Here is a 22,260-nt window from a genome sequence, read left to right as displayed (position 1 = left end):
TTACATTGTGATACTTGCTATCTCTTGAGATTTCCCGTGCCTGCGACCAAAGTTCAGTTTTTGAAAGTCATCTTTGATATCGAGGAATGATTTGTTCTTTGTTTCTGGTACAATACAGTAAATAAAAGTTGCTATCAAGGTGCACACCGCAAAGAAAAACAGGAAGCAATACTGATTCAACCCATTCTGGAAGAGAGAAAAAAAAAAACAGTTCATCCAATCTGACACGGATAGGCTTCTGTAGTACACCAAAGTACAACTACCATAGTCCATCAAATGGTGTTCTACTGATATGACTTTCGCCCACCTTGATCTGGTTAGCTGCTACTAACTACCTCACGTTATCAGCAGTTTAGAAAAAAAATAATGAAATTATGGTTTGGAGGCTGATGAAATATTAAGGGTTTGTTCACACCGAAAGCGTGTGCGTTCCAGAGCGGTAGCTGCTGGAACGCACCGCGATCGCTGTGAAACTTCCCCCCGCGGGAGGGGCGTGGTGGTGCATTGTATTCAATGGCACCGCTTCCACGCACCACCTCCCACAGTGCGATCGAACGCGTGGCAAAACTTTGCCAGCAATGCGTTTGCAGTGAACGCAACGCTTGTGATTTAACTGATGTATTTTCCTTCATGATTCTGTTTGTGGAGCTGGAATAGTTGGGATTTGTTAAGCTAAAAACAATTTCCTCTAGGGAAGCAATTTTCATTGCCATTATTTTAGCAAATCCATAAGCTTTCTCAAAGCACAGTTAAGAGGGTCTGGCTTCATTATAACCACCTTAAAATAACTCCACTGTATGAATGGCTCTATCCTTAGTTAAGGATAAGTCTTAAATAGTCCCATCTATTCCTGATCTGCTGACACCCCAAAATGTGTCAATTTCTTTCACATTCAGTCACCAGCACACAGAGAGGGTGAATGTCCCCAAAATGGACAGAGACCATAATACAAACCTGACAGTATTCTAATAGCTCTCTACTCTATGCAAAACTAAAAAAAAAAAGAGTTTTGACCTCAGTTACACTTTAAAGTTGCAGGGGATGCTTGTAATTTGTAGCTCTGTGTAGACGTGTAATACAGTGAGCCAATCCTACAAGCAGAAAATGAATCTAGAACTTTCTGCAATCCCAGATTTCTATGTTGCATGGAAACTACATTTTTAACATTAGTTTACAAACTGCCTCATATAGCAATTATACAATTTACTTTTTTTTTTTAACATAGTTGGAAAAACTTTAGTCAGTTTTACTCATCCCCCTGTAACTCTAATTTACTCACTACCTCTCCTAAAAGCTTGTAGTAAACTGGAAACCAGCATACAAGTAGTCTGTCAGAATCTGGCTAGGAAGCTGTACAATTTCTTATGGTTTCCGTCACCAGGAAATGTATCTTTTATAAAAGATACATAACCAAAAGATATGCTGGGGGTACAATGCCCCTTATTATAGCACTGCAAGTGGTCAAATAAAGACAAACTTTTACTTACATTACTTTATTCCAGTGCACATGGTATGTAACGAACAAGACAATCTTGTCCTAGGGGCAAGGGCTGGCCCACCACTCAAGTGACCAGTTGCCATGTGCACTTGAATAAAAAGATATACAGGTAGGGACTGGAGGAGAAGCATATATACAAATGATACTTACCACTATGAAAGGAAAGGCTATTCCTATAGCAAAGAAGCTGATCCAGTTTACAGATCCTCCTATTATAAATGCTCCAGCTCGTGATGACTGAGTAAATAACTCTGCAGTTAATGTATTTGTAACGCCACCTGCAAATTCAGGAGAAATATCTTTAATGATAGACCACTCTTATCAACACAAAATCAAGCTGCATCTGCACCTCATGGTATCAAATATGTACATATATAATGTTGTTATTGGAGACAGACAACATAGCTGTGCAATTCATACAGGATGTCTAGTTTCTTACCTGGTCCTAAACCAAAGCTCATTATAAACGCAAGTATAGTAGACATACTGAAATACGGCACCCATGTATAAGCTTCCTATAGGAATAGAGAAAAGTATTACCGGGTATTATTATTATATATTGCAGCAAAATATTCTGTATCACTTACATAAATATTCCAAAAATATCTTGAACTCTGGACGTTTTCTTCAACCTGACTGATAATGCAAATGTAAACCTTGTGTAACTGTACATTCAAACAATTTGTAAGGACTGCAAGGCAATAACCAATCCTCATTCATCTCCTGAACTAACCTACACTAAAACCCTACAAACCCAGCTGATTAAAGTTCCTACCAAAACATAGTTGCTAGAGTGGGGATGAGTTAGAACCTAGTTTTTTTTCCCCCCTCTATCTCTGCTGGGAAAATTTTCCATCACTTCTAAGCAGTGTACAGGAAGTGATATGGGACACATTTGTCCAAGAAAACCTGGTCATCCCCCTTTTTTACTCTACTTTACAAAATGTCACATCTCCATAAAGTTAAAACCATTAAGACAAAACAAAATAAAAAAAACCTGCCTTCTCAAAATCCTGAACTTGCAGTTAATCCAGGGGAAGTAAAAAAAAAACCCTTATGAAGGGTGGTCCAATTTGCTCCAATAGGGAAATAAATCCTTCCTGATCCGTTAAGCCAGGAGTTCTCAAACCTTCTAACCAAAGGAAAAATGCCCTAGCGTCAGTGGGATTAAATAAGCCCCAACGTTGGTGAGCAGTGGGAGTAAAAAGCAACCTAATACCTCTGGTTAGTGGGAGGAGCAATAATGCCACATTATTCCCGTCAGCAGGAGAAATAGTGCCCCAAGGGCACCTGCACTTAAAGGCAGGCGAAGAGCTGCGTCTGACCTGTTGGCCACAGTTTGGGGACCACTGCCATAAGGCATTAAGGCACTCCATGGATCAACACTACAATTTGCTCCAGTTGTTGAACTTTTGCTCCCATTCTGTTTTGGTGACCACACCGGAAGTAGTGAAAAATCTCAATGGCTACAGAAATAGCAATAAAATCCTGATGGAGGTTTTAATCCTTATTCACTAATAATTACAAAAAAAAAAAGCTTTGGCTTGAGTTTGGCCTTAACTCAGTAGGCCAGCTATGCCCTGCTCAACTGGTGTGAAGATACTCAGAAGATGGCTCTATACAAGTCTGGGCGGGTTCATTGTACCATAATACCTGCTATTATATTTTCTAGTCATAGAAACCCATGCAGGACCTTTCGGATTAAGTTTCCCTTTGTTACTGATGCCTCGCTATGCTTGACTTCATGGACATGCCCTTCTGACTGTCATCCCACTGGGACTGCCTCAAAGGCTAATAAAAGCACTCTTATTGGACAGGAGGGTGGCAGATGGTAGAGTTTGTTACCGTGGACTGATTTTTTTTGGATTATATGGCAAAGTTAAATAAAATCTGGAAGGGTCACAAAGGGATTTTCTGTCTAATAAAAATGGTGGTGCTGTCTCTGCTCTTAGGCTCTCTCAAGGTCACTTGAATTTCCTGTTGTTATTATCTGTTATTCCACTTTTAGAATCAAGTGCTGCTCCTGTGCTTTGGAAGCATGTGAACAGGAACCCGATTCTCCCAGACAGTACACTATTGTAGGAGAACTATTCATGTTTTCTCTGATTAGTAAATAACTTGGAATTAAGGATAAAACAACACAAGGATGATTGTATCAACATTATGGTTTTTGCATTATCCTCTAAAATATCGCGTGCATTCAGTCCTGTGATACATTACAAAGACACAATCAACATTTTTCTTTTTACTTCAAATCATAGAAATCTAAAATCTCCTGGGGGAGAAAAAGAACATTCCAGCCGAAGCGGCTTATGAGGTATAGATGTGATGACAAAGGACATAGGAAGTTTAAAACAAAAAAATAATTCTACAATCAAATTGTTCTGTTCACACAGAAAAAGGGATAGTTAAAGTGACATGAAACTCAGGCATTAAATCGTAAAAATACATTCAAATACCTTAACTACTAACAAAAATGTAACTTATTTGTGTATCACTCGGCTGTAGATCCTCAAATCATCCCTGAATTGGTACTGACACTGTCCTTCCTTCTGGAGGGGGGCTACTATTGTTCCTCATGGTCCCTGTGTGTGTTGTAAAGTAGTCACCACTCCAAACTCACTCCTGTGATGGACTACAGTCTCATGTTTAGTTTACTAATTTGTATTAAGATTGTAGTCCATTATAGGAGCGAGGTTGGAGTGGTGACTACTTTACAACACACACAGGGACCATGGGGAAGAAAGGTAGCCACCCTCCAGAAGGAAGGACAGTGTCAGCAGTCAGCACCAATTCAGAGATGATTTGAGGATCTACAGCTGAGTGATACACAAATAAGATACAGTATTGTAAATAGTTAAGGTACTTGAATGCAGTTTTAAGCTTTAACTCTGTAAAAGTAATATAAAACTCGCACCTCTCTTCACTTCTTTCCTCCTTGTGCACTATTTTTATATAGTTTGTAGATATGTTATAAATCATCTGCTGAAAAATATGCTGGCTGAATGCCATTCGCATGGCACTCCCACCACTAGATGGAGCCAAGGAGTATAGGTAATTTCTATTTTCCTTGGTTAATGCCATGTGAATGTCTTGACAGATTATTTATAACTCATCCCCTATCTATTCTCTTATCCTCCTTTCTATTCTCTCTTAGCTCCCTCTTTTATGGCACACATTAACACTTGGTACCCTCTTTAGTGTAGCCTGCTGCCATCTCTTCACCATATTTTCTTTAAGAGTACCTCTAAGCACCTAAAGACAATGAGGCCGGCCTCTACCACAATGTGGTTGCTGTGCTATAAGAAAAAAGATAATGCTACTCCTAAATATTAGTATTCAAATACCTTCTATATACCTTCACGACTGTCACCCATTAGGACGGACAGTCTCTCTTTTGGAACCATTTCCCTCTGTTGTTCCTCTCATGAATCTGATTTATAGACCTCTGCACTAAACTTTCATCCATCCTCCACTTTAATGTTTTTTTTTTTATTTTGAAAAGACAGGACAGAGGAAAAGTAGAACAGAAAACAAGTATTGCGTGTTTGCATTGCAATAGACAATACAGTCAGAAATATTACAATAGATTGTTACTGGAATCCCATACCTGAAATGACAATGTCACGGTCAGTATAACACACCACAATGCCATCAAAGAGTATCCTCCAATAATTAGTAACCGTCTTCCAGCTCTGTCTATGAACAGTCCCTAGAAGTTTGGAAAACAAGTACACTTTATCGAAGCAGAACTCATTATTGCTGACACCACCTGAAATAGCATTGTCATCTCCACTGTAAAATATATATGACAGAGTATTGATAAACTATATGTGCATTTCATTGGCATTAACCGCCCCTATGTAAAGCATTTCTGTAAGAGTTCTCTGCACACAGGTACTAAGCACACACCTCTTAGTGATACATTATTGACCTGTGATGTCTGTCAGCAGGTACCAGGGTTGCCAACTCCATTTAACTGCTGATAGCAATACATGTTATAGGATTTATTGTTGGAAAAAAATTAATCTTGCAGGTGAACTGCAGAAAAAACATGGCAGCTATTCGATCACACCATGTGAACTACAGTATACAAAACTGCAAAGAAACCAGTAAACATTATTGCAGTCTTACATTTCTCTTCTTTGAAGAAAAAAACAATCATGCAATCTGACTGCTAAGTAGGAGGACTTTCATTATTACCACTTGATAAGTTTCAGTGCAGTATAAAAAAATAAAAAATAAATCACCATATGCATCCATTTAACCAAGATACATCTTTAATGGAATGAGGTCTAAAAATGTAATGGCTGTGTAAGGGGATGGTTCTAATTTTGCCAACAGCTCTGTGCAGACTCGTGTGAAAAGCAGTAAGTCAATTATACAGCCAAGAAATTATATTTCTGAGGGTGTTCTGTATACAAACAATGTAAACAGAGATTGCCATGTATATTATTCATAGCAGTGTATATAGATGCATTGACTTGAGCTGTACCTGAAAACCTCTTTCATAGAGCTGAATGGGACTTCACCCTGCGCTGGCTCCACATGTCACAGAAAATGGTGCACCAGGCCTCAAGGGCACTAAATATAGGGCTTACCAAAAGAAGCCAAGGCCCCAATTGCAGGACCTGACTCCCATAATTTCAGAAATGCTAAAAAGTTCACAGTTATGGGTTCCTTATTTTTAGGAGAGCCTGCCTACAAGTTCAAAGGCAAGGTGGGCCACCCATGGGCAGCGGGAACTAGTCCGGGGAGAGTTCAGAGACCAGCTTCGGTTAGTAGTATGCAAGGTGATGGAGCATCTTCGGTTAGTAGTATGCAAGGTGATGGAGCACTGCCAGGCTCATACTACCGGTAGTCAGGCCCCATTCACACCTGTGCAATATAAAGCACATTGTTGAACAAGAGCATTGCCATTCCTTTCTATGGGGCCTGTGCACACATGCGCTGCTTTGTGTTTAATAACATCGTACAGGTGCGTTTTTAATCACGTAGACTTCAATGGCAGTGCATGAAAAATGAATTGTAGTGCATGCCACCAAGCCCCCCCCCCCAAGGCTAGAAACTTTTACCTTATTTGACTTCAGTGGCCAAACAAAATTATGTGGAAAGCCTGAAAAATGCAGGAACAGCAATAACATGCAAGTCAACGTACCTATAACAGCCCACAATATAAACTGCACCAAGACAGACCGTAGCTGACACTGCTGTTCAAAGTGTTACGTTGGTGAGTAAATTACATTATTACAAGGAGGGCAGCCTCTGTCTCTGGATTTCACAGCATTACATGGATATTTACTAGCTGTACACACCATTAAATGAATATGCCTTTTTTTCTTTTAGACACTTTGAACCAGGGAATATTAACTTACAGCTCTTATAGACTTCTTAAGCAAGAGTTCCCTTTCATGGCCAGTACAAAGGTATCCTCTCCCTGTTGGGTTCATTTATTTTATATGATAAAGAATGGAGCAGGAGAAGTGGGAACACCTAGGGCAGACAGGGCCACACAAAAGTCCTCAGTGAGCGGAAAAAGAGTGAGTAACTATGGCGCAGAGGAAATTTCCCTACTAGAGTCCCCATGAGATGTGGGAAAGTAGCCCACCAGATTCAACCTATATAAAATATTATGAATATATATTTATACAATTGTATATAAAATATAACTTTTGGGTGACATTTCTTTTAATATGTTCAAAGAATATAAATGATCAATATAATAAAACCTGTTAAAGTAATGTGACTTACACATGTTACTGCTGTGATACATTCACAGACTCCAGTTCCCAGCGTAACATAGGGAATTTTTTGTTCAGGTATCCCTGATTTTTTAAATACATATTCTGCGTAAAAATAGATCTGTAAGACAAACAATAGTATAAAAGTTAGTGAGCTGTGTGCACGTTTTCTAGTAACAGTATCATGTTTTTTTCCAGTATTCCTGTAATCACATGACATATTCACCATCCACCGAGAAATACTTCAATTTGCCTTTCTCTCAGTTAATTAGAGGCATCAGACATCTTGGGTTGTCATGTCTTTGAGACTGTACCATAGACAGGGCTTGAAAAATCTTAGCGTGGTCTCACCAGTCAGCATGACCGGACTATAGCCTTGCAATTTATGTTACTTTTTTTTTAGGGACACAGAGCTTTCTTTTGGTGGTATTTAATCACCATGGGGGGAGGGATTCTTTTTTAATATATAATGGAAAAAGTACCGTCATTTTTTTTTTTTTTTTTTAAGAAAGTTTCCCCACGTTACGTTAAAAAACATCTATTCTTACCCATATTTTTGGTAAAATATAAAAGTCGGGGTCACGTCGAGTAAATAGACACCAAACATGTCAAGCCTTAAAATTGTGCACGCCCGCAAAATCGCAAACGGCCACACTGAAAATTGGCCATAGGCGATGCTTAAAACGCTTTTATTGCTCATTATCGTTATCAGTAATTAATGGCCCTAAAATTATTGCTCACACTCTGACGTTCACGATGATATGTAACATGTGCACCACAATAGGCAAATCGTCGTTTTTGCACGTAGGCGCATATGAGCGTGTGTATGTGGGGGGCGGGTGACTTAAAAAGAATGTGTGGGTTTTTTTATGCTTTAATTTTTGTTATTTTGTTACACAACTTTATTGCTATTACATAGGGGCTAATAAGCCCCCTATGTGATAGCCAATTTACATGACAGGTCCTCTTTACGGAGACATCAGCCTAGAGATCCCCAGAGAAGCTGATGAAGCAGAGATCGGCTACATCAGCTTCGGTAGCTGGAGATTGACACTGAATGCAGGAAGTGATGTAATATACATCACTTCCTGCATTCGGGGACTGAGAAGAGATCAAAGGGAGTTCGTGTACCGAGCTCCCTTTGATCTCCTGTCACAGAGCAGCCGCGCCGGTCCCGGCCGCATCCGGCACAGCGGATCTCGGGACTGGCAACGGCAGTGACAGCTGCTCCTATACAAGCAATCGGGCGTCTCTGGAGACGCTTGATCGATTGAATGTAAAGCACCCGGCCGTGTAATTACAACGGCCGGCAGGGAAGCTGCTCGTCGGGCAGCCCTGATTTTTCAAGCCCTGACCATAGATGACGTTAGGTAACAGACTTGCATGGGTAAAAAAAAAAAGGCCATATGAACATCCACAAACAATGCTTAAAATATAAAGCTTTAGTGTGCCAGGTGTGAATTCTTTTCACATTCATTGAATAACACCATTTCCCATTTTGCAGTTGAAGTGTGTATTTTAATTAAGTCAAGAAGGTCATCGGCTAAACAAACTAATTACACCAAGCATGGTGGATTTGTTATCTTAATACAGTCACCCTGCAAATAATTAGGAAATATTTTACTTTTCTATTGGTTGTTCTCTGGAAAAATGTTATACTGAAAGAGTGTCAAAGACATGAGATCAGAAGTCAAATTATTAAAATCTTTTCTTTTTACTTGCTCAAATTCCTAAATATAAACACTACAACTAGGCATGCACAGAGACCAGTGCCGATACTTGGCATTTTTACGAGAACTACCATGGTTGCAGCCGTTACAGCTGGGACTGGGCCCTGGCACTCCACCACTGTCCTGAAATCTTCAGTCAGTATTGTTTTAGAAAAACTGTCACATGACAATAAACAAAAAAATGTATCAGTATTTGTATCTGTGAGTAGACAAAATGGCATAGGTGCATCCCTAAATAAATATAAATACCGTATATTAAAAACAGGGATGCACAAATCCCAGGAGCACCATATGCTCCTTACAAATGACATCTGCCTCCTAAATTTTTAGTTTTTCTCGAGTCTAGTCCTGGAGCTGGAAAAGTATCTGAACATCCTTAATTACAAAACACGTTCAAACACCTTCTTCAGGATCAGTGGTGGCTAGGCGTGCAGTCCTGCGACTGTGCTATATGTCACATATAGCATACAACGTCTAACCAGCACTGTGCCTGAAAAAGGGGGCATTTTTAGACACCTGACATTTATTGGCATGTTTCTCCTAAATAATTTGAGCAGATAAAAAGGAAAAGAAAAAATTAATACCGTATATACTCGAGTATAAGCCGAGATTTTCAGCCCATTTTTTTTCTCCCGATCTTGTGTTCAATGCTCATGTTCACTTTTGCAGAGAACTACTAGAAACACTTACATTCACGTTTACTAGAATTTGAACAAATTAAAATGGAAAGAAAAATTAGAATTCTTTGACTGATTGAATGCATGTGTTTGGAGCTCCTTCAAGTCAGGTTTTCCAGGGGGATGAAGCCCTCCCGCTTGGGGGCTAGCTTGTTTTTATGAGCAAATTAGATTAAAGCATATAAGAGCCATTCATAAAGGGAATCAACCAGAAACATCACCATTGACAGAAGTAGTCGTATTATTTTCTGTTCAATTACAAGATCCAGCATCCATAATTTCCTGCACTGCTCTCAAAGAGCTGAAATAAAATTTACAGAACTCCACAGAAACGTGTGCAATAATCCTTAGGGCCTGTGTGGATGCTTTTTGAGCTTGTGTCAATGGGATCAGGTTGAGATGCTTCTAAGATCATTCAGAATTCATTGAGCGGTGCATTTGACCTGCAGTTAATCTCCTTCTGACAGGAATTCAACCTTGAAGGGATTTTGCATGCACGTAGACTTGTAGGGGAATGCAAAACCCATTTGAAGCGCATAAAGTCCATCACCACAGACGCTTAGCAAGTTGAGGCTTATGTGCTGTTGGTTAGATGTTGGCATAAATTTGCATATACTTACTGCATTGATCCCACTAAGCTGCTGTCCCATGTTGCAGATGATGACCGCTATAAGCTGCCATTTGATCGTACGATCGAAGAACAACTCGAGTACCTTTTTGGGTTTCTCATCATTTAAAGCTTGTGATTCTTTTTGAATATCATCCATTTCCATCTGATAATCATTTGAACCGTAAAGCGCTTTGAGTGCTAGGAAATACAAAGTAATATACTGAATGCTGTGATATAGACAGCCTGTTTATAACTTTTTAGGTAAACAATAAAAAGATATGGATTCTTGAACTCCATGTGTTACAGTTTACCTTTTTGACACCGATATTCATCTTTGTTGTCTATGAAAAGGTATCTGGGGCTCTCTGGGAAGAATGGCAGGGAAGCTAGCTGTAGAAGAGCAGGTATGGCACATGTAGCCAGCAATAAAGACCAGTTGTTCTCACTGCCCAGTAGTTCCCTGATGAACACATAACAGATAAAAGGTTACTGATTTCATGAATAAAGTATATAGTACTGGTTTGTTTAATAAAATAATGCAAAGTATTATGACTGCGCAAAGTACAGATAACATCCAGTCAAACATCAGGTTGAAATAACCAGTTGTAGTCAGATGGCCACAAAGATGGGATCTGACTGGCAGATATGGGTTAGTGCAGTTTGCAAAAGTCCCTGCACTTTGTAGTACTTAAAGGGGACAAAGCATTAGACATTTGTTCATGGTAAGTCCATTAATGGTAATTAATTCTTAAAGCACATCTCTGGCAAACCAACATTTCTACCCCCACACTGCAAGTGTTAGGCGCTCATTAATGTTTTAGAAGAGAGAAAGGGACCTGGGGACCTTCTCTCTGCCAGCATCCCTCACCAATATGGCCGTGCATGCGCGATGAGGTCATCACGCATGCGCATGGTGACTCCATGGCGGGGTGTAACCCGCTATCCGCTCTGAGTGACACTTGGCCTCGGGATGCTCCTGGCTGAAGTAAAGCAGATTTACTTACCTGGTTACTGCTCCTTTGGCTGTCAGTGCTCTCCTCTTCTCCCCCTCACTTTTGGCTGGTGGAATCTCTCTCGGCGTCCTCACATCTAATGCAAGTCTATGGAACCTCCACTAGACATCACGACATCAGTGACCCCTAGCAGCCTAGAGTGTCAGGTACGTAAATCTGCTTTACTCTTGTCCCCTAGATATAACCCTTACATCTTGCAGTGTAGGGGTAGCCCTACTGCCAGAGTACTGTTGCCTTGAGATGTGCTTTAAGTTTAAACATCTAAAAAAAGGTATGCATTATCTTTCACAGTGATCACAGTACTTCTTGACAATACCTTTCTCCACACATGGACAGAACCACATTTTTACAGGCACCCTCCAGAGTCATTAATTGGACTGAGAACTGGCTCAGAGATGACAATTACTGTATATAACCATGGGGGAAGGGGAAAGGAAATGCTTTTTTCTGCCTGCAGCAGACTGGTGACATCATCTAAAAAGTAACCTACCTGAACTTCAATGACTGACTTCGAGGGTGCATTCACACCAAAATTGAAAGGAAATCGCAAGTAAATGGACTTGCAATTGTACCTTCTGATTTCCTTGCGATCTGTTGCAATCCATTTTTCAACAGATGCTAATCGAAGGGCACCGAAAAATGAATGGGTGTGAAAGGGGTTAGTTCACACCGGATCTGTTGCGTTACGCTGCAATGAAAAGTAATGCATGTCTTACTTTTTTTTTTTCCAGTGCAACCTAATGTAATGGAGCTGTGTGAACTAACCCCATTGAACCATTCATTTTTGGTGCCCTTCTATTAGCATCCATTGAAAAACTTATCTCAACAGATCCTGTGTGAATGGGCCATTAATTAAAAATTTTGGAGCATTTTTAAAAACCCTTTAAAACTAATAATGTTACTGCATATCATGTCATGTGCGGCATTTAATCATGCATAAAATCCTCAAAAGGTCCCCTTTAAACAAGCTTGAATCTGTGTTCCTAATTCTACTGATCCTTATCATTTTACTAGTTTTAGTGCCCTTACTGTAAATAGGTTGATTGCACTTTAATGGAAGATGTCAGTTCATGCAGGCATGAAACAACGTACATTATTTAGTTAGCAATTATGTCTGCTAAATGGAAGTTATAATGTCACATTACACTCCAGGAAAAGAAGGTTATTTCAAGACATCAATACAAGTGGGCTAGTGTACCCCCAATTGACTGACCTTATAAATGCACTAGACCACTCAGAAATCTAAAGTGAATCGAATTTATTGTAGTGAGTATAGTGTTCCTTAATTTAAACCAAAAATCACTTGTACCTATAGAAACCATAACAATAGCACAAAAGACTATTGTATACAAGCTGTAATGCATGCACACAGAATTACTAGCAGCCACAAAAAAACAATCTTTAATAAGGCAGACCAATACAAATGGCCATAAGACCATGTTAAGTTAAAAACCATTTAAAAACATACAGCCATCCTTCCATATAAAGTCCTCTTTACCGTTGAAACAGTCCATCTAGATCACTACACTGAACAACATCATAGATTTCTGTAATTTTCACAAAAAGATGCCTCAGAGTAAGCTAAACCTGGTATCACTGTCATACATTTCTTAGATATGCCTCACAGGAAATGCAACCGTTCATAAAACTAAAAGTACAATCCAAATATCTCCATCAAAAATGCTTGACAGCTATTGAAAAAAGATACCCTGAAATGGCATGCCTATGTTTTATAGGGCAAGCAGGATTTTGCAAGGTTTCTTTATTTGCAGACATAACATGCCAATTTATAGCCCCCCACCCCCACAAACACTGAAACTCTGGCACTTTTCTATAGGATTTTACAGCTGAATGAACAGACTCACAAACTGATGAACATACATACCTGGGTGAATTCTCAGGCAAAATAAGGCCCTTTTGGCAGTAAGATAATGCAAATCAACCTTGTTAAACCCCACTTGAGCAACCAAACAACTGAAAGTTACTGGAGTTCCAACCAGATTAATGTCAATGCAACACCCATTCAAACAAAGGTTCAATGATGGTGGCAACTGGTTAATTAAACAAATCAACTGGTGCCAGAATGTGTTCAGACTGCATGAAGAGTTCATACTGACATTTACAAAGATATACAAAGCACTTTTACATTTTACAAGGTAGTTAGTAATATTTGTAATGTGAGACTACATACTGTAAACCAATAACTTGTCCTGTAAGGATTCCGCCAGTCAAGAAAATATTAATTGCCACTGTAGTTAGGCCTCTGATTCTCTTGGGAGCTATTTCTCCAAGATACAATGGCTGCACACACAAACCAACACCTGAAGAGGTAAAAAAAAAGTACACATATTATTAATACTGGAGAATTAGAATAAAGGAGACCCTCTTACCAGTCAGATCCTAGCCGTCATTTTTCAGATGTGGGTGGGGAAATTACTTCTCATACTGGTACAGTCCTACTTTGTTGGTCTCTTTTATTTATGGATCATCCCAGTAAGTATTACAATTTTAATCTGCTTATAATTTCAGGCTGTATATGTATCACAGAGTGGAAATGGGCCTCCATACAAGCCTGTTCTCGATTTATTTAATACCATTCTTTGTATTGCATTTGGCAATTTCAGACAGAGTAGGACTGCACAAGACAACACAGAGGTATTCTGACATGCCACAGAGCTTCCATGTAAACGTATGCACTAAACTGTATGTCAGTGGTCCTCTTTACTGAATATTACAATGCTTATAAAATCCCTGACTACATAACAGGCACTTAAAGAGAATGAAATGTTAATCTTATTTACACAGGAAGTCTGCCCACAACTCCTGGGAATGAACAGCAATTACCTGTGAGATTTTGTTCAAAATGGACATCTGTCTGTGAAATGTTAAAGCTATCAGACCAGTGACAGGTTTAATAAACCGCCTGAATTATTAATGGTAAACAAGGGACAATAAGCAGTAAGTTTAGGAAAGGACCCGTATGGTGAATCCAGCATAGCATTTTCTCAGTTTCATAAATAAGCAGCTTAAATTCAGGGCATATTAAAAAAGCTAAACTTCAGTGGACCTGAATGATTGAATTCCACATAAATATTCATACATTATATGTCACTTACACCCGAGACATATTAACTCTTTCCATAGTCACTTACAGGATAAATCACCACCTGTTCATATTTCTCAGAGGCGATGAAGCTTCCCCATAGTATTTACTTTTTCCTCTATAGTGTTTTTTTTGCCTCCGACATGGGCATAATGACAGGTCCCCCTCTCACACTCGGCCTCCCCAATTAGTTAAATAGAGACCCAAGAGGGAAGTGTGACACCATAATTAGCTCTGTAACGGTCATATCAATTGAGCAGGACTAGAAATTCCAAAGGTTATGTCTTCCCATTGGAGTCCCTGAGAGATTTAAGAGGCCAACATGCGCTTTAACATCATAGCAACCACCTAACCACCCAACCATCTGAATATCAGATTTGTGTGTAGGTGACTCACTTCAGTGGGCAGATTTTCCTACAATCTGGTTCTGTAGGAAATTAATGAGTATTACAGAGTCCCTAACCCACACCAAGTATGACCACTGCGATTCAGTGATTGAGTATCATCTCCCCACCTTCCCCATTTTAGTCTGTGACCCATCTTACTCACAATGGCAGTATTATTGTAATCATACATTTCACTGTCGGAGGAAAAAAATAGCATTGATTATACAAACCCACAGCTGTAATACACTATAAATATACCTGAAATGACCAGTCATGAACAAATCAAAATTCATATTCAATACCTTCACTGCCACAGAATGGAATACCACTTTAGCATCCAATCATACATTATTTACCTGCATTAAATCCTATAAGGAATCTCCCAACTATCAGAAGCTCATATAACCTGGCAGGTTGTGCAATTCCCATGAAGAGAGCAGCTAGAATTGCTACAACATTATTCACCAGTAAAGTCTGCTTCCTGCAATACACAATAACACACTGTTTAGGAAGAGCAAGCAATTGAAAATCCCGCACATGAATATACTGTATGTACAAACATCTCATTACAGTGACCAAGTTCTCAGTTTTAAGGGAAATTGTAATATGATTTTCTTTCATGTGCTTAATAGTGCTGAGCCTTGCCTAAATGACTTTCAATATACAACCCCTAACTTCTCTATTCAGTGTTGTTTGGGAAGAAGTGAAATTCAGTAATATGATGGGCCTCCTGTCTTACATTTGTCATGGTCTGATGGTTCTACAAGGGGATAGCCAGCAGTATAAATTATATAAAATTACATTTCTTTTTAACAAAAAATCAACAAGCAGAAACTATATAATTTACACTTGAACGTGATTGATCACCCCCCTGCAAACTAGAGTGACGGCTGGCAGATGTATTTATCACTGTGCTAGCGCGATTTATTAACCATTGTCATTACATATAGTATTACACACAGGACCGGATTTCCCACAAGGTCAACCAAGGCCCGGCCTTGGGGCAGCAGGGAGTAGAGGGGCAGCAGGGGTGTGGAATTCCTATCTCTCGAATTCCTATCTCTAGGACATGCAGTTCCATGTGCCAGGCGGGTAGTTGTTTTCTACATTTAGCCCTGCTCTGCGCAAGCAGAGCTAAATGTACAGCGGGGAAGTCGCCGCTTGTTTTGTACAAGTGGTCTCTGGGATTTTGCCGAGATCACTTGTATGCAGCCTGCAGGCCTGCCATTCTCCATGGGGGGGTAGTTGGCGGCTGGGGGGGCACATTGAGAAACCTGGCCTTGGGGCAGCAGAGAGAGTAAACCTGGCCCTGATTACACAGAGTACATACAGACATAGTATGTTTCGACTAGGCTACCACCGTAGGTACATACCTCTGCTGTACAGTTTGATTGATGTGATGTTAGACAGGAGGGTTACTTTAAAGGAGAAACATTTATTAACCCTTGCAGTAGGGCTACCCCATGCACTGCAAGAGTTAAGTGCTTGTTTTGGTCTAGGGAGAAAAATAAAGTTCATACTCACCTGATCATCGGAGCCGGCTTGCTCTTAGACCAGTCCCTGGAGCCTCTCTCCCCCTCTGATGCAGCAGTCTAAGGTCTGTGAATCATCATCATCAATAAACAGTGTATATGATGTGAGGACGCCAAGGGACATTCAATTGCTACAGTAGAGGAGAAGACAGGCTGGAGGGAGCACTGTCACGGCCTGTTGGCTCCGAGAATCGGGTGAGTATAACTGTTATTTTCCTCCCTAGACCAAAACGAGCACTTAACTCTTGCAGTGCGGAGATAGCCCCACTTCAAAGGGTAATAAAAATGATGCCCGGAGTTCTGCTTTAAAGCTGGTTATAAGATAGAATATCTTGTCTTTCTAGAGCACTGTACAGACTGGGCTGAGTGGCCTTACATTATCACTTCTTACTATGTGCTAAACTATATACGGGCATTTACACAAGACCTATACCTACCTGCCAATCTTTGCTGCTGCATGTCCACCTACAATTGTCCCAATGAGGCCTCCAATTGTAAACACTGAAACAATAATAGACCAAATGAGCGTCAACAGACTTTCATCCAAGTGGGAATGGTACCGTGCATACCAGGTATCATTGATGAACTTGTGTACATGCTGTAAAGAGATGAAACAAATGTGAAGCCATTGATAGACAAAGGTACGCTCAGCAGCTATGCAATACATTTGTTTCTCATTATTTGGACATAGAAAGGCCCACCCACTCATATTGGCCTGGAAACTTCTACCATTGCAACACATGAAGTACATAGGCATACATTAATCAAATGTGATTTTTTTTTAAAACTTGACGCTAACAGTGAGGAAACTAATGTATGTATATGTGCCAAGGCAGACCTAGAGATGTGATAAAAGCCAAGCAAGCTGCAGCCTAGAGGAGGAAAGATGCCCCTGGTTTATTCCCTGGAGACAGCCAAGAACAAAATGATGGATTTTGTGTCTGTTACTTTTTTCAGAGCAACGTTCAAATACATTACATAGTTACATAGTATTTGAGGTTGAATAAAGACATTAAATTAGCTTAGTGAATGAGGTGAAGCTCTGCTGGCTTTTTATCATCCAATCACGTGCAAGCAAACTTTTTTTTTTTTTCCTTGTACAATTTTTTTACCACAATACCAGTTTTTACCTCAATTTCAAAATTAAGGGAACATTCCCTAGGAAGTAAAAATTTTCTTGCAAAGTGAACAACCTATTTGCTTTAAGTAAATCAACCCCATTGACTCAATGCATTCTCTTTGGGCAATTATGGTCACAATATGGTATTTAAAACTGAGCTTGATATCAACTGCTAAATAGACCAATTCAATTCTATATTAGGGATGCACCGAAACATTTCGGACCGAAAATGGTACTAATGGCAAAATGCCAATAATGCCTAAACAGCCAAAAATGCATCTGAAAATAAGGTGCATCCTTAACTTCTCACCTCCACTGCAATCCCCGCTGCTCTCCTGTGTGAGCAAAGGCAGTGGTGATCAGAGGGGACACAGACTGGCACCCAGCGGGAAGGGGAGAAACTCTCAGGAGGTCAAGGCACGGAGAGGAGAGAGCTGTCAGTTGTCATAGGCCTCCTGCACCTGATCGGGGTGCTCAGCCTTCTGCGACAGGTGGAGCAGCCAGAATGGAAAGCGGAGTACAAACACTCAGCGATCAGTACTGATTGCTGAGTGTTTGTAAATAACTGAAGACATAGTATGCTTACTGTGTACCCAGTTATGATTGAACAGGAAGTGCTCCACATCACTTCCTGTTCATTCATGATTGTGGGCATAGTAACCTCAATTTATGAATGGACAGGAGCACTCAATATAGTGGATCCCTGTTAATTCATAACGGGCTGCAGAAAAAGAGATTTAGGACTCTGTGTCCTTATTCTCTTTTTCTATTTTAAAAGGGAAATATCAGGGGGCCTGTTTCGACCCCTGATATTTCACGAAAGCCCCTGACAAAGTTAAAAAATAAATAAAACAATTAAAAAACTTTTAAATAGGTTTGGGAACAAAAAAAAGTCGTTTTCGGCCTGACACATCTTTTATATACTGTATATATATATGAGAGCTGTCTTATCTGCCTAAAATCCACACAGTCTTGGTGGACAGCACAGCCTGTCTTGGTGACCTGACTTCTGGCTTTTCTTTACTGCAGTTTAGCAGCATGGCTTGGTCACTTCTCTCTCACCTGCCAATGAATGGATTGTGAAGGATTAGCAGACAGATAAGGTCCTGTCCGCATAGCATGTTCCTTGTCAGCACATGTTAATGCAGGAAACCTGATTGGCCCCAAACACTGTCCCTCCAAACACCATCCCTCCCAGAGTGAGTGCTGCTATACAGGAAATTGCAAGAGGCATTGAACAGGTCAAATCAGGATATTTATAATACTTTCAATTAAAATCATGTGATGATTTTTAATAAATACACAACTGCATTCACTGGAGTTCTTTAATGCGCCTTCAGATGTAAAAGTATTCCACAGTAGCATAATATTTTAGATATCTGCCCAATAGGAATCTAGTTAAACAACTCATTAGCTTGCTGTCCGGTCTATGGCTCAGCTGAATTACCAAACCGGTAGAGGCACTAGGATCTAGAACACATAAATGCCATAAATGGAACTTCCTGACTGCTCAAAGACTCACTTCCCAGTGCTGCTGGTTTCCAGCTCACAAATCTATGCTGCCCATCCACATGGCAACAAAGATATGGATTCCCTTAATCATGTAAAAAAACATTTAACACACCAACAATTGTGTGTCACTTACTGTTGTAGGTGCGTTGATAATTGATAGATTATATCCATACTGAAAAGCTCCTCCTATTCCTACTGCACATACCGCTCCAAAGAATTTGATACTTGGAAGCTATGGAGACATAAAGTAAATATCAATTATATAACCTAAAATTTTATTACTTTGGGAAGTTAATGGAAACACAAAACAGGTAGACATATACCATATACAAACAAATTGAGCACAGCTTTAGTGTTTGTAAATACGTTAAGTGAACATTCAATGAGCGAAATGAACAATAGACATGTGCGATTCGTTTCGTTCCGAATCGAAATTCGGACGAAATTTCGGAGATTCGGATGTATCCGAATTACAGATATAACGAATGCAAACGAATCCGAAATTCCGATTCCGAATTTCCGATATGTTTTTTTTGGACGAACAGATGTCATATCTAGTGTCTGGTCCCTGCTGGAGTGCTCACACACTCATAGGAAATTCATGTCTAGTGCCTAGCCCCTGCTGGAGTGCTCACACACTCACAGGAAAGCCATATCTAGTGTCTAGTCCCTGCTGGAGTGCTCACACACTCATAGGAAATTCATGTCTAGTGTCTAGTCCCTGCTGGAGTGCTCACACACTCATAGGAAATTCATGTCTAGTGCCTAGCCCCTGCTGGAGTGCTCACACACTCATAGGAAATTCATGTCTAGTGTCTAGTCCCTGCTGGAGTGCTCACACACTCATAGGAAATTCATGTCTAGTGCCTAGCCCCTGCTGGAGTGCTCACACACTCACAGGAAAGCCATATCTAGTGTCTAGTCCCTGCTGGAGTGCTCACACACTCACAGGAAATTCATGTCTAGTGTCCAGTCCCTGCTGGAGTACCCATACACTCACAGGAAAGTCATATCTAGTGTCTAGCCCCTGCTGGAGTGCTCACACACTCACAGGAAATTAATCTCTAGTGTCTAGCCCCTGCTGGAGTGCTCACACACTCACAGGAAAGTCATGTCTAGGGAGAGGCTGTAAATGCCGGTCTTAGGGCCAGCGGGAAAAGCAGGGATCAGGTAAATACATATGTCCGTTTTCCAAATAACAGACCTAAACAAGCATTTAACCCTCGCAGTATGGAGGTAGCCCCACTGCAAGGGGAGTTTTTAGTTTTTTTACCTGGAGGCAGGCTTTAAAAAAGTAATGCAATTCTATTTGACTTGTGCTCTATTTTTTAATGCCCTAGTTCTGCTTGAACCCGACTGATTCTTGTTTTTTCACCTTTACCTTTATGCTAACTTTTGAAGATAATTATATAAAATTATTAAACCAGCACAAACACACTAAATAGCACATTTTGTTAGACGACCGTACATCCAACCTAAGAGTGACAACTAAATAGAAAGTATCAGAGAGATTTCTTCCCAGTAAATTCTGTACAAGAGGGGCAGTTGAGGGCAATGTTAGACAATGCTGTGTCTTCAGGCAATTTTATTTTAAAACCTCAAAACTGGTTCAGTGACATATCTGGGGCTCAGAGAGATCTCTGCACCTGAATTCCAATGTAAACCTACTGCAGCTAGGTGGGAAAGGGAGGGAGGACTTGCAATCATTTACATTCTTTTTTTTGTTTTTGTTTCATTTAGCTGAATCAGCTTCATAACGACATCCCCAAGGGACAGATCAAGGAATTTGAGGGATTTTTCCACTGAAATCAATGATGGAAGAAGCAAGGCGGTGAATCAGAAGAGCTGGTACTTTCTATAAAGAGAACTGTCAGTTTTAGAAGGACCTTACGTTGATGGACAGCATGCTTGGCTCACAGTAAAATACATTTATTAACAGGTCTCAGAAATGTGTGTCAGCGTGCTTATCATTAACTACCATCAGCGTCCAGGTTTTTCCATACATAATGTTCCATATTACATTGTTTGAGCCAGCTCTGTATAGTTTAAATGTGAGCACTAGGTGGTGCTGCTAGATAGCACAACTGCTTATAAAGACAGCCTAAGGCCTTGTTCACACCAAGCGCGGAACAGATCCAGACCAGAGCAGGTGCAGACCGGATCAAAACTGCGTCCAATGTATTCCTATGGTATTTTGACCTCCAGTTCACATCGCAGCGTGCGGATCCAGACCACATCCAGACCAGGTGAAAAAACTGCGGCAAGCCCTATTTTACCTGCTCTGGATCTGCTCTGGATCTGCTCTGGAACGCATCAAAAACGCAACGCTACCTAGGGCCTTGCTTACTTTGTGCTGATAAGACACTCCTACGACAAATATGTTAAGTGAACATTCAATGAGCGAAATGAACAGTAGACATGTGCGATTTGTTTCGCTCCGAATCGAAATTCGGACGAAATTTCGGAGATTCTGATGTTTCCGAATTACAGATATAACGAATGCAAACGAATCCGAGATTCCGAATTTTCGATTGGTTTTTTTGGACGAACTTTCGTTTTTTGGACGAAATTTCGTTGCAGCAAAGTGACATTTGAGAACAAAAAAACTTTTTTTACTCTTAAATGTCACTTTGTTGCAACGAAGAACACGAAACGAAACAAAACGAAACGAAAGTGCGTACAGATTACCGCTAACGAATTTCGTCCGAATTTCCGAAACGAATTGACTTTCGGACCCGAATTCCGAAAAACAAAATCAGAATTGAAACTAAACGAATATTTTGCTGGTGCACATGTCTAATGAACAGCCTCTATTCCTTTTGTAAATCATTGCAATTGGATTTCATTGGCTGCTATAAGCAACTGCTTAACGGAGAAGTTCAGGCGTAGTGAAACATACTCTCCAAGATGCTATAGAGTCGACGTTGGCACTAAGGCCTGGTTCACACCTGGGCGTTTTACAGCGCGTTCCTACACGCTGTAAAACGCTCAACATGTGAAAACCAATAATTGCCCATGGGCATGGTTCCCACCTGGGCGTTTTACAGCGCGTAGGAACGCGCTGTAAAACACCCTATGCCCAAAGAAGTACAGGAGCTTCTTTGGGGCGTATTTGCCACGCGTATCCATTGGGATACAGCCGGATAGCCCTCGGAAACGCGCATTTGTCGCAGGTTCTTTTACCGCAAATCGCTGTAAAAAAGGGGCGGCACGAAACGCGCGTATTCCGTACGCCCAGGTGTGAACCCAGCCTAAGACACTAGCGCTAACCAATCATGTGACCGCTGATCAGTCAGCTCTCTATCTCTGCTCCCAGTGGAGAGCAGTGACTGTCAGCC

General features: G+C 40.4%; 1 protein-coding gene across 1 annotated transcript in view; it reads right to left on the bottom strand.

The window, feature by feature from the left end:
- LOC108788044 (solute carrier family 2, facilitated glucose transporter member 11-like) overlaps nucleotides 1-22,260 on the bottom strand; it is a 53,513-nt gene continuing 31,253 nt past the window's right edge. The window contains exons 2-12 of the mRNA XM_018557773.1: nucleotides 19,056-19,154; nucleotides 16,728-16,888; nucleotides 15,115-15,239; nucleotides 13,461-13,590; nucleotides 10,568-10,716; nucleotides 10,267-10,454; nucleotides 7,250-7,360; nucleotides 5,109-5,210; nucleotides 1,938-2,013; nucleotides 1,649-1,776; nucleotides 1-186 (exon numbers count right to left, since the gene is read on the bottom strand). Coding sequence (XP_018413275.1) covers nucleotides 1-186; nucleotides 1,649-1,776; nucleotides 1,938-2,013; nucleotides 5,109-5,210; nucleotides 7,250-7,360; nucleotides 10,267-10,454; nucleotides 10,568-10,716; nucleotides 13,461-13,590; nucleotides 15,115-15,239; nucleotides 16,728-16,888; nucleotides 19,056-19,154 — 1,455 coding nt within the window. The remainder of the gene's footprint in view (nucleotides 187-1,648; nucleotides 1,777-1,937; nucleotides 2,014-5,108; nucleotides 5,211-7,249; nucleotides 7,361-10,266; nucleotides 10,455-10,567; nucleotides 10,717-13,460; nucleotides 13,591-15,114; nucleotides 15,240-16,727; nucleotides 16,889-19,055; nucleotides 19,155-22,260) is intronic.

Source organism: Nanorana parkeri, unplaced genomic scaffold (genome assembly GCF_000935625.1).
Source record: "Nanorana parkeri isolate BGI_ZX_2015 unplaced genomic scaffold, ASM93562v1 scaffold302, whole genome shotgun sequence".
NCBI classification, from domain to species: Eukaryota; Metazoa; Chordata; class Amphibia; order Anura; family Dicroglossidae; genus Nanorana; species Nanorana parkeri.
This window is presented reverse-complemented; position numbering and strand designations above follow the sequence as displayed.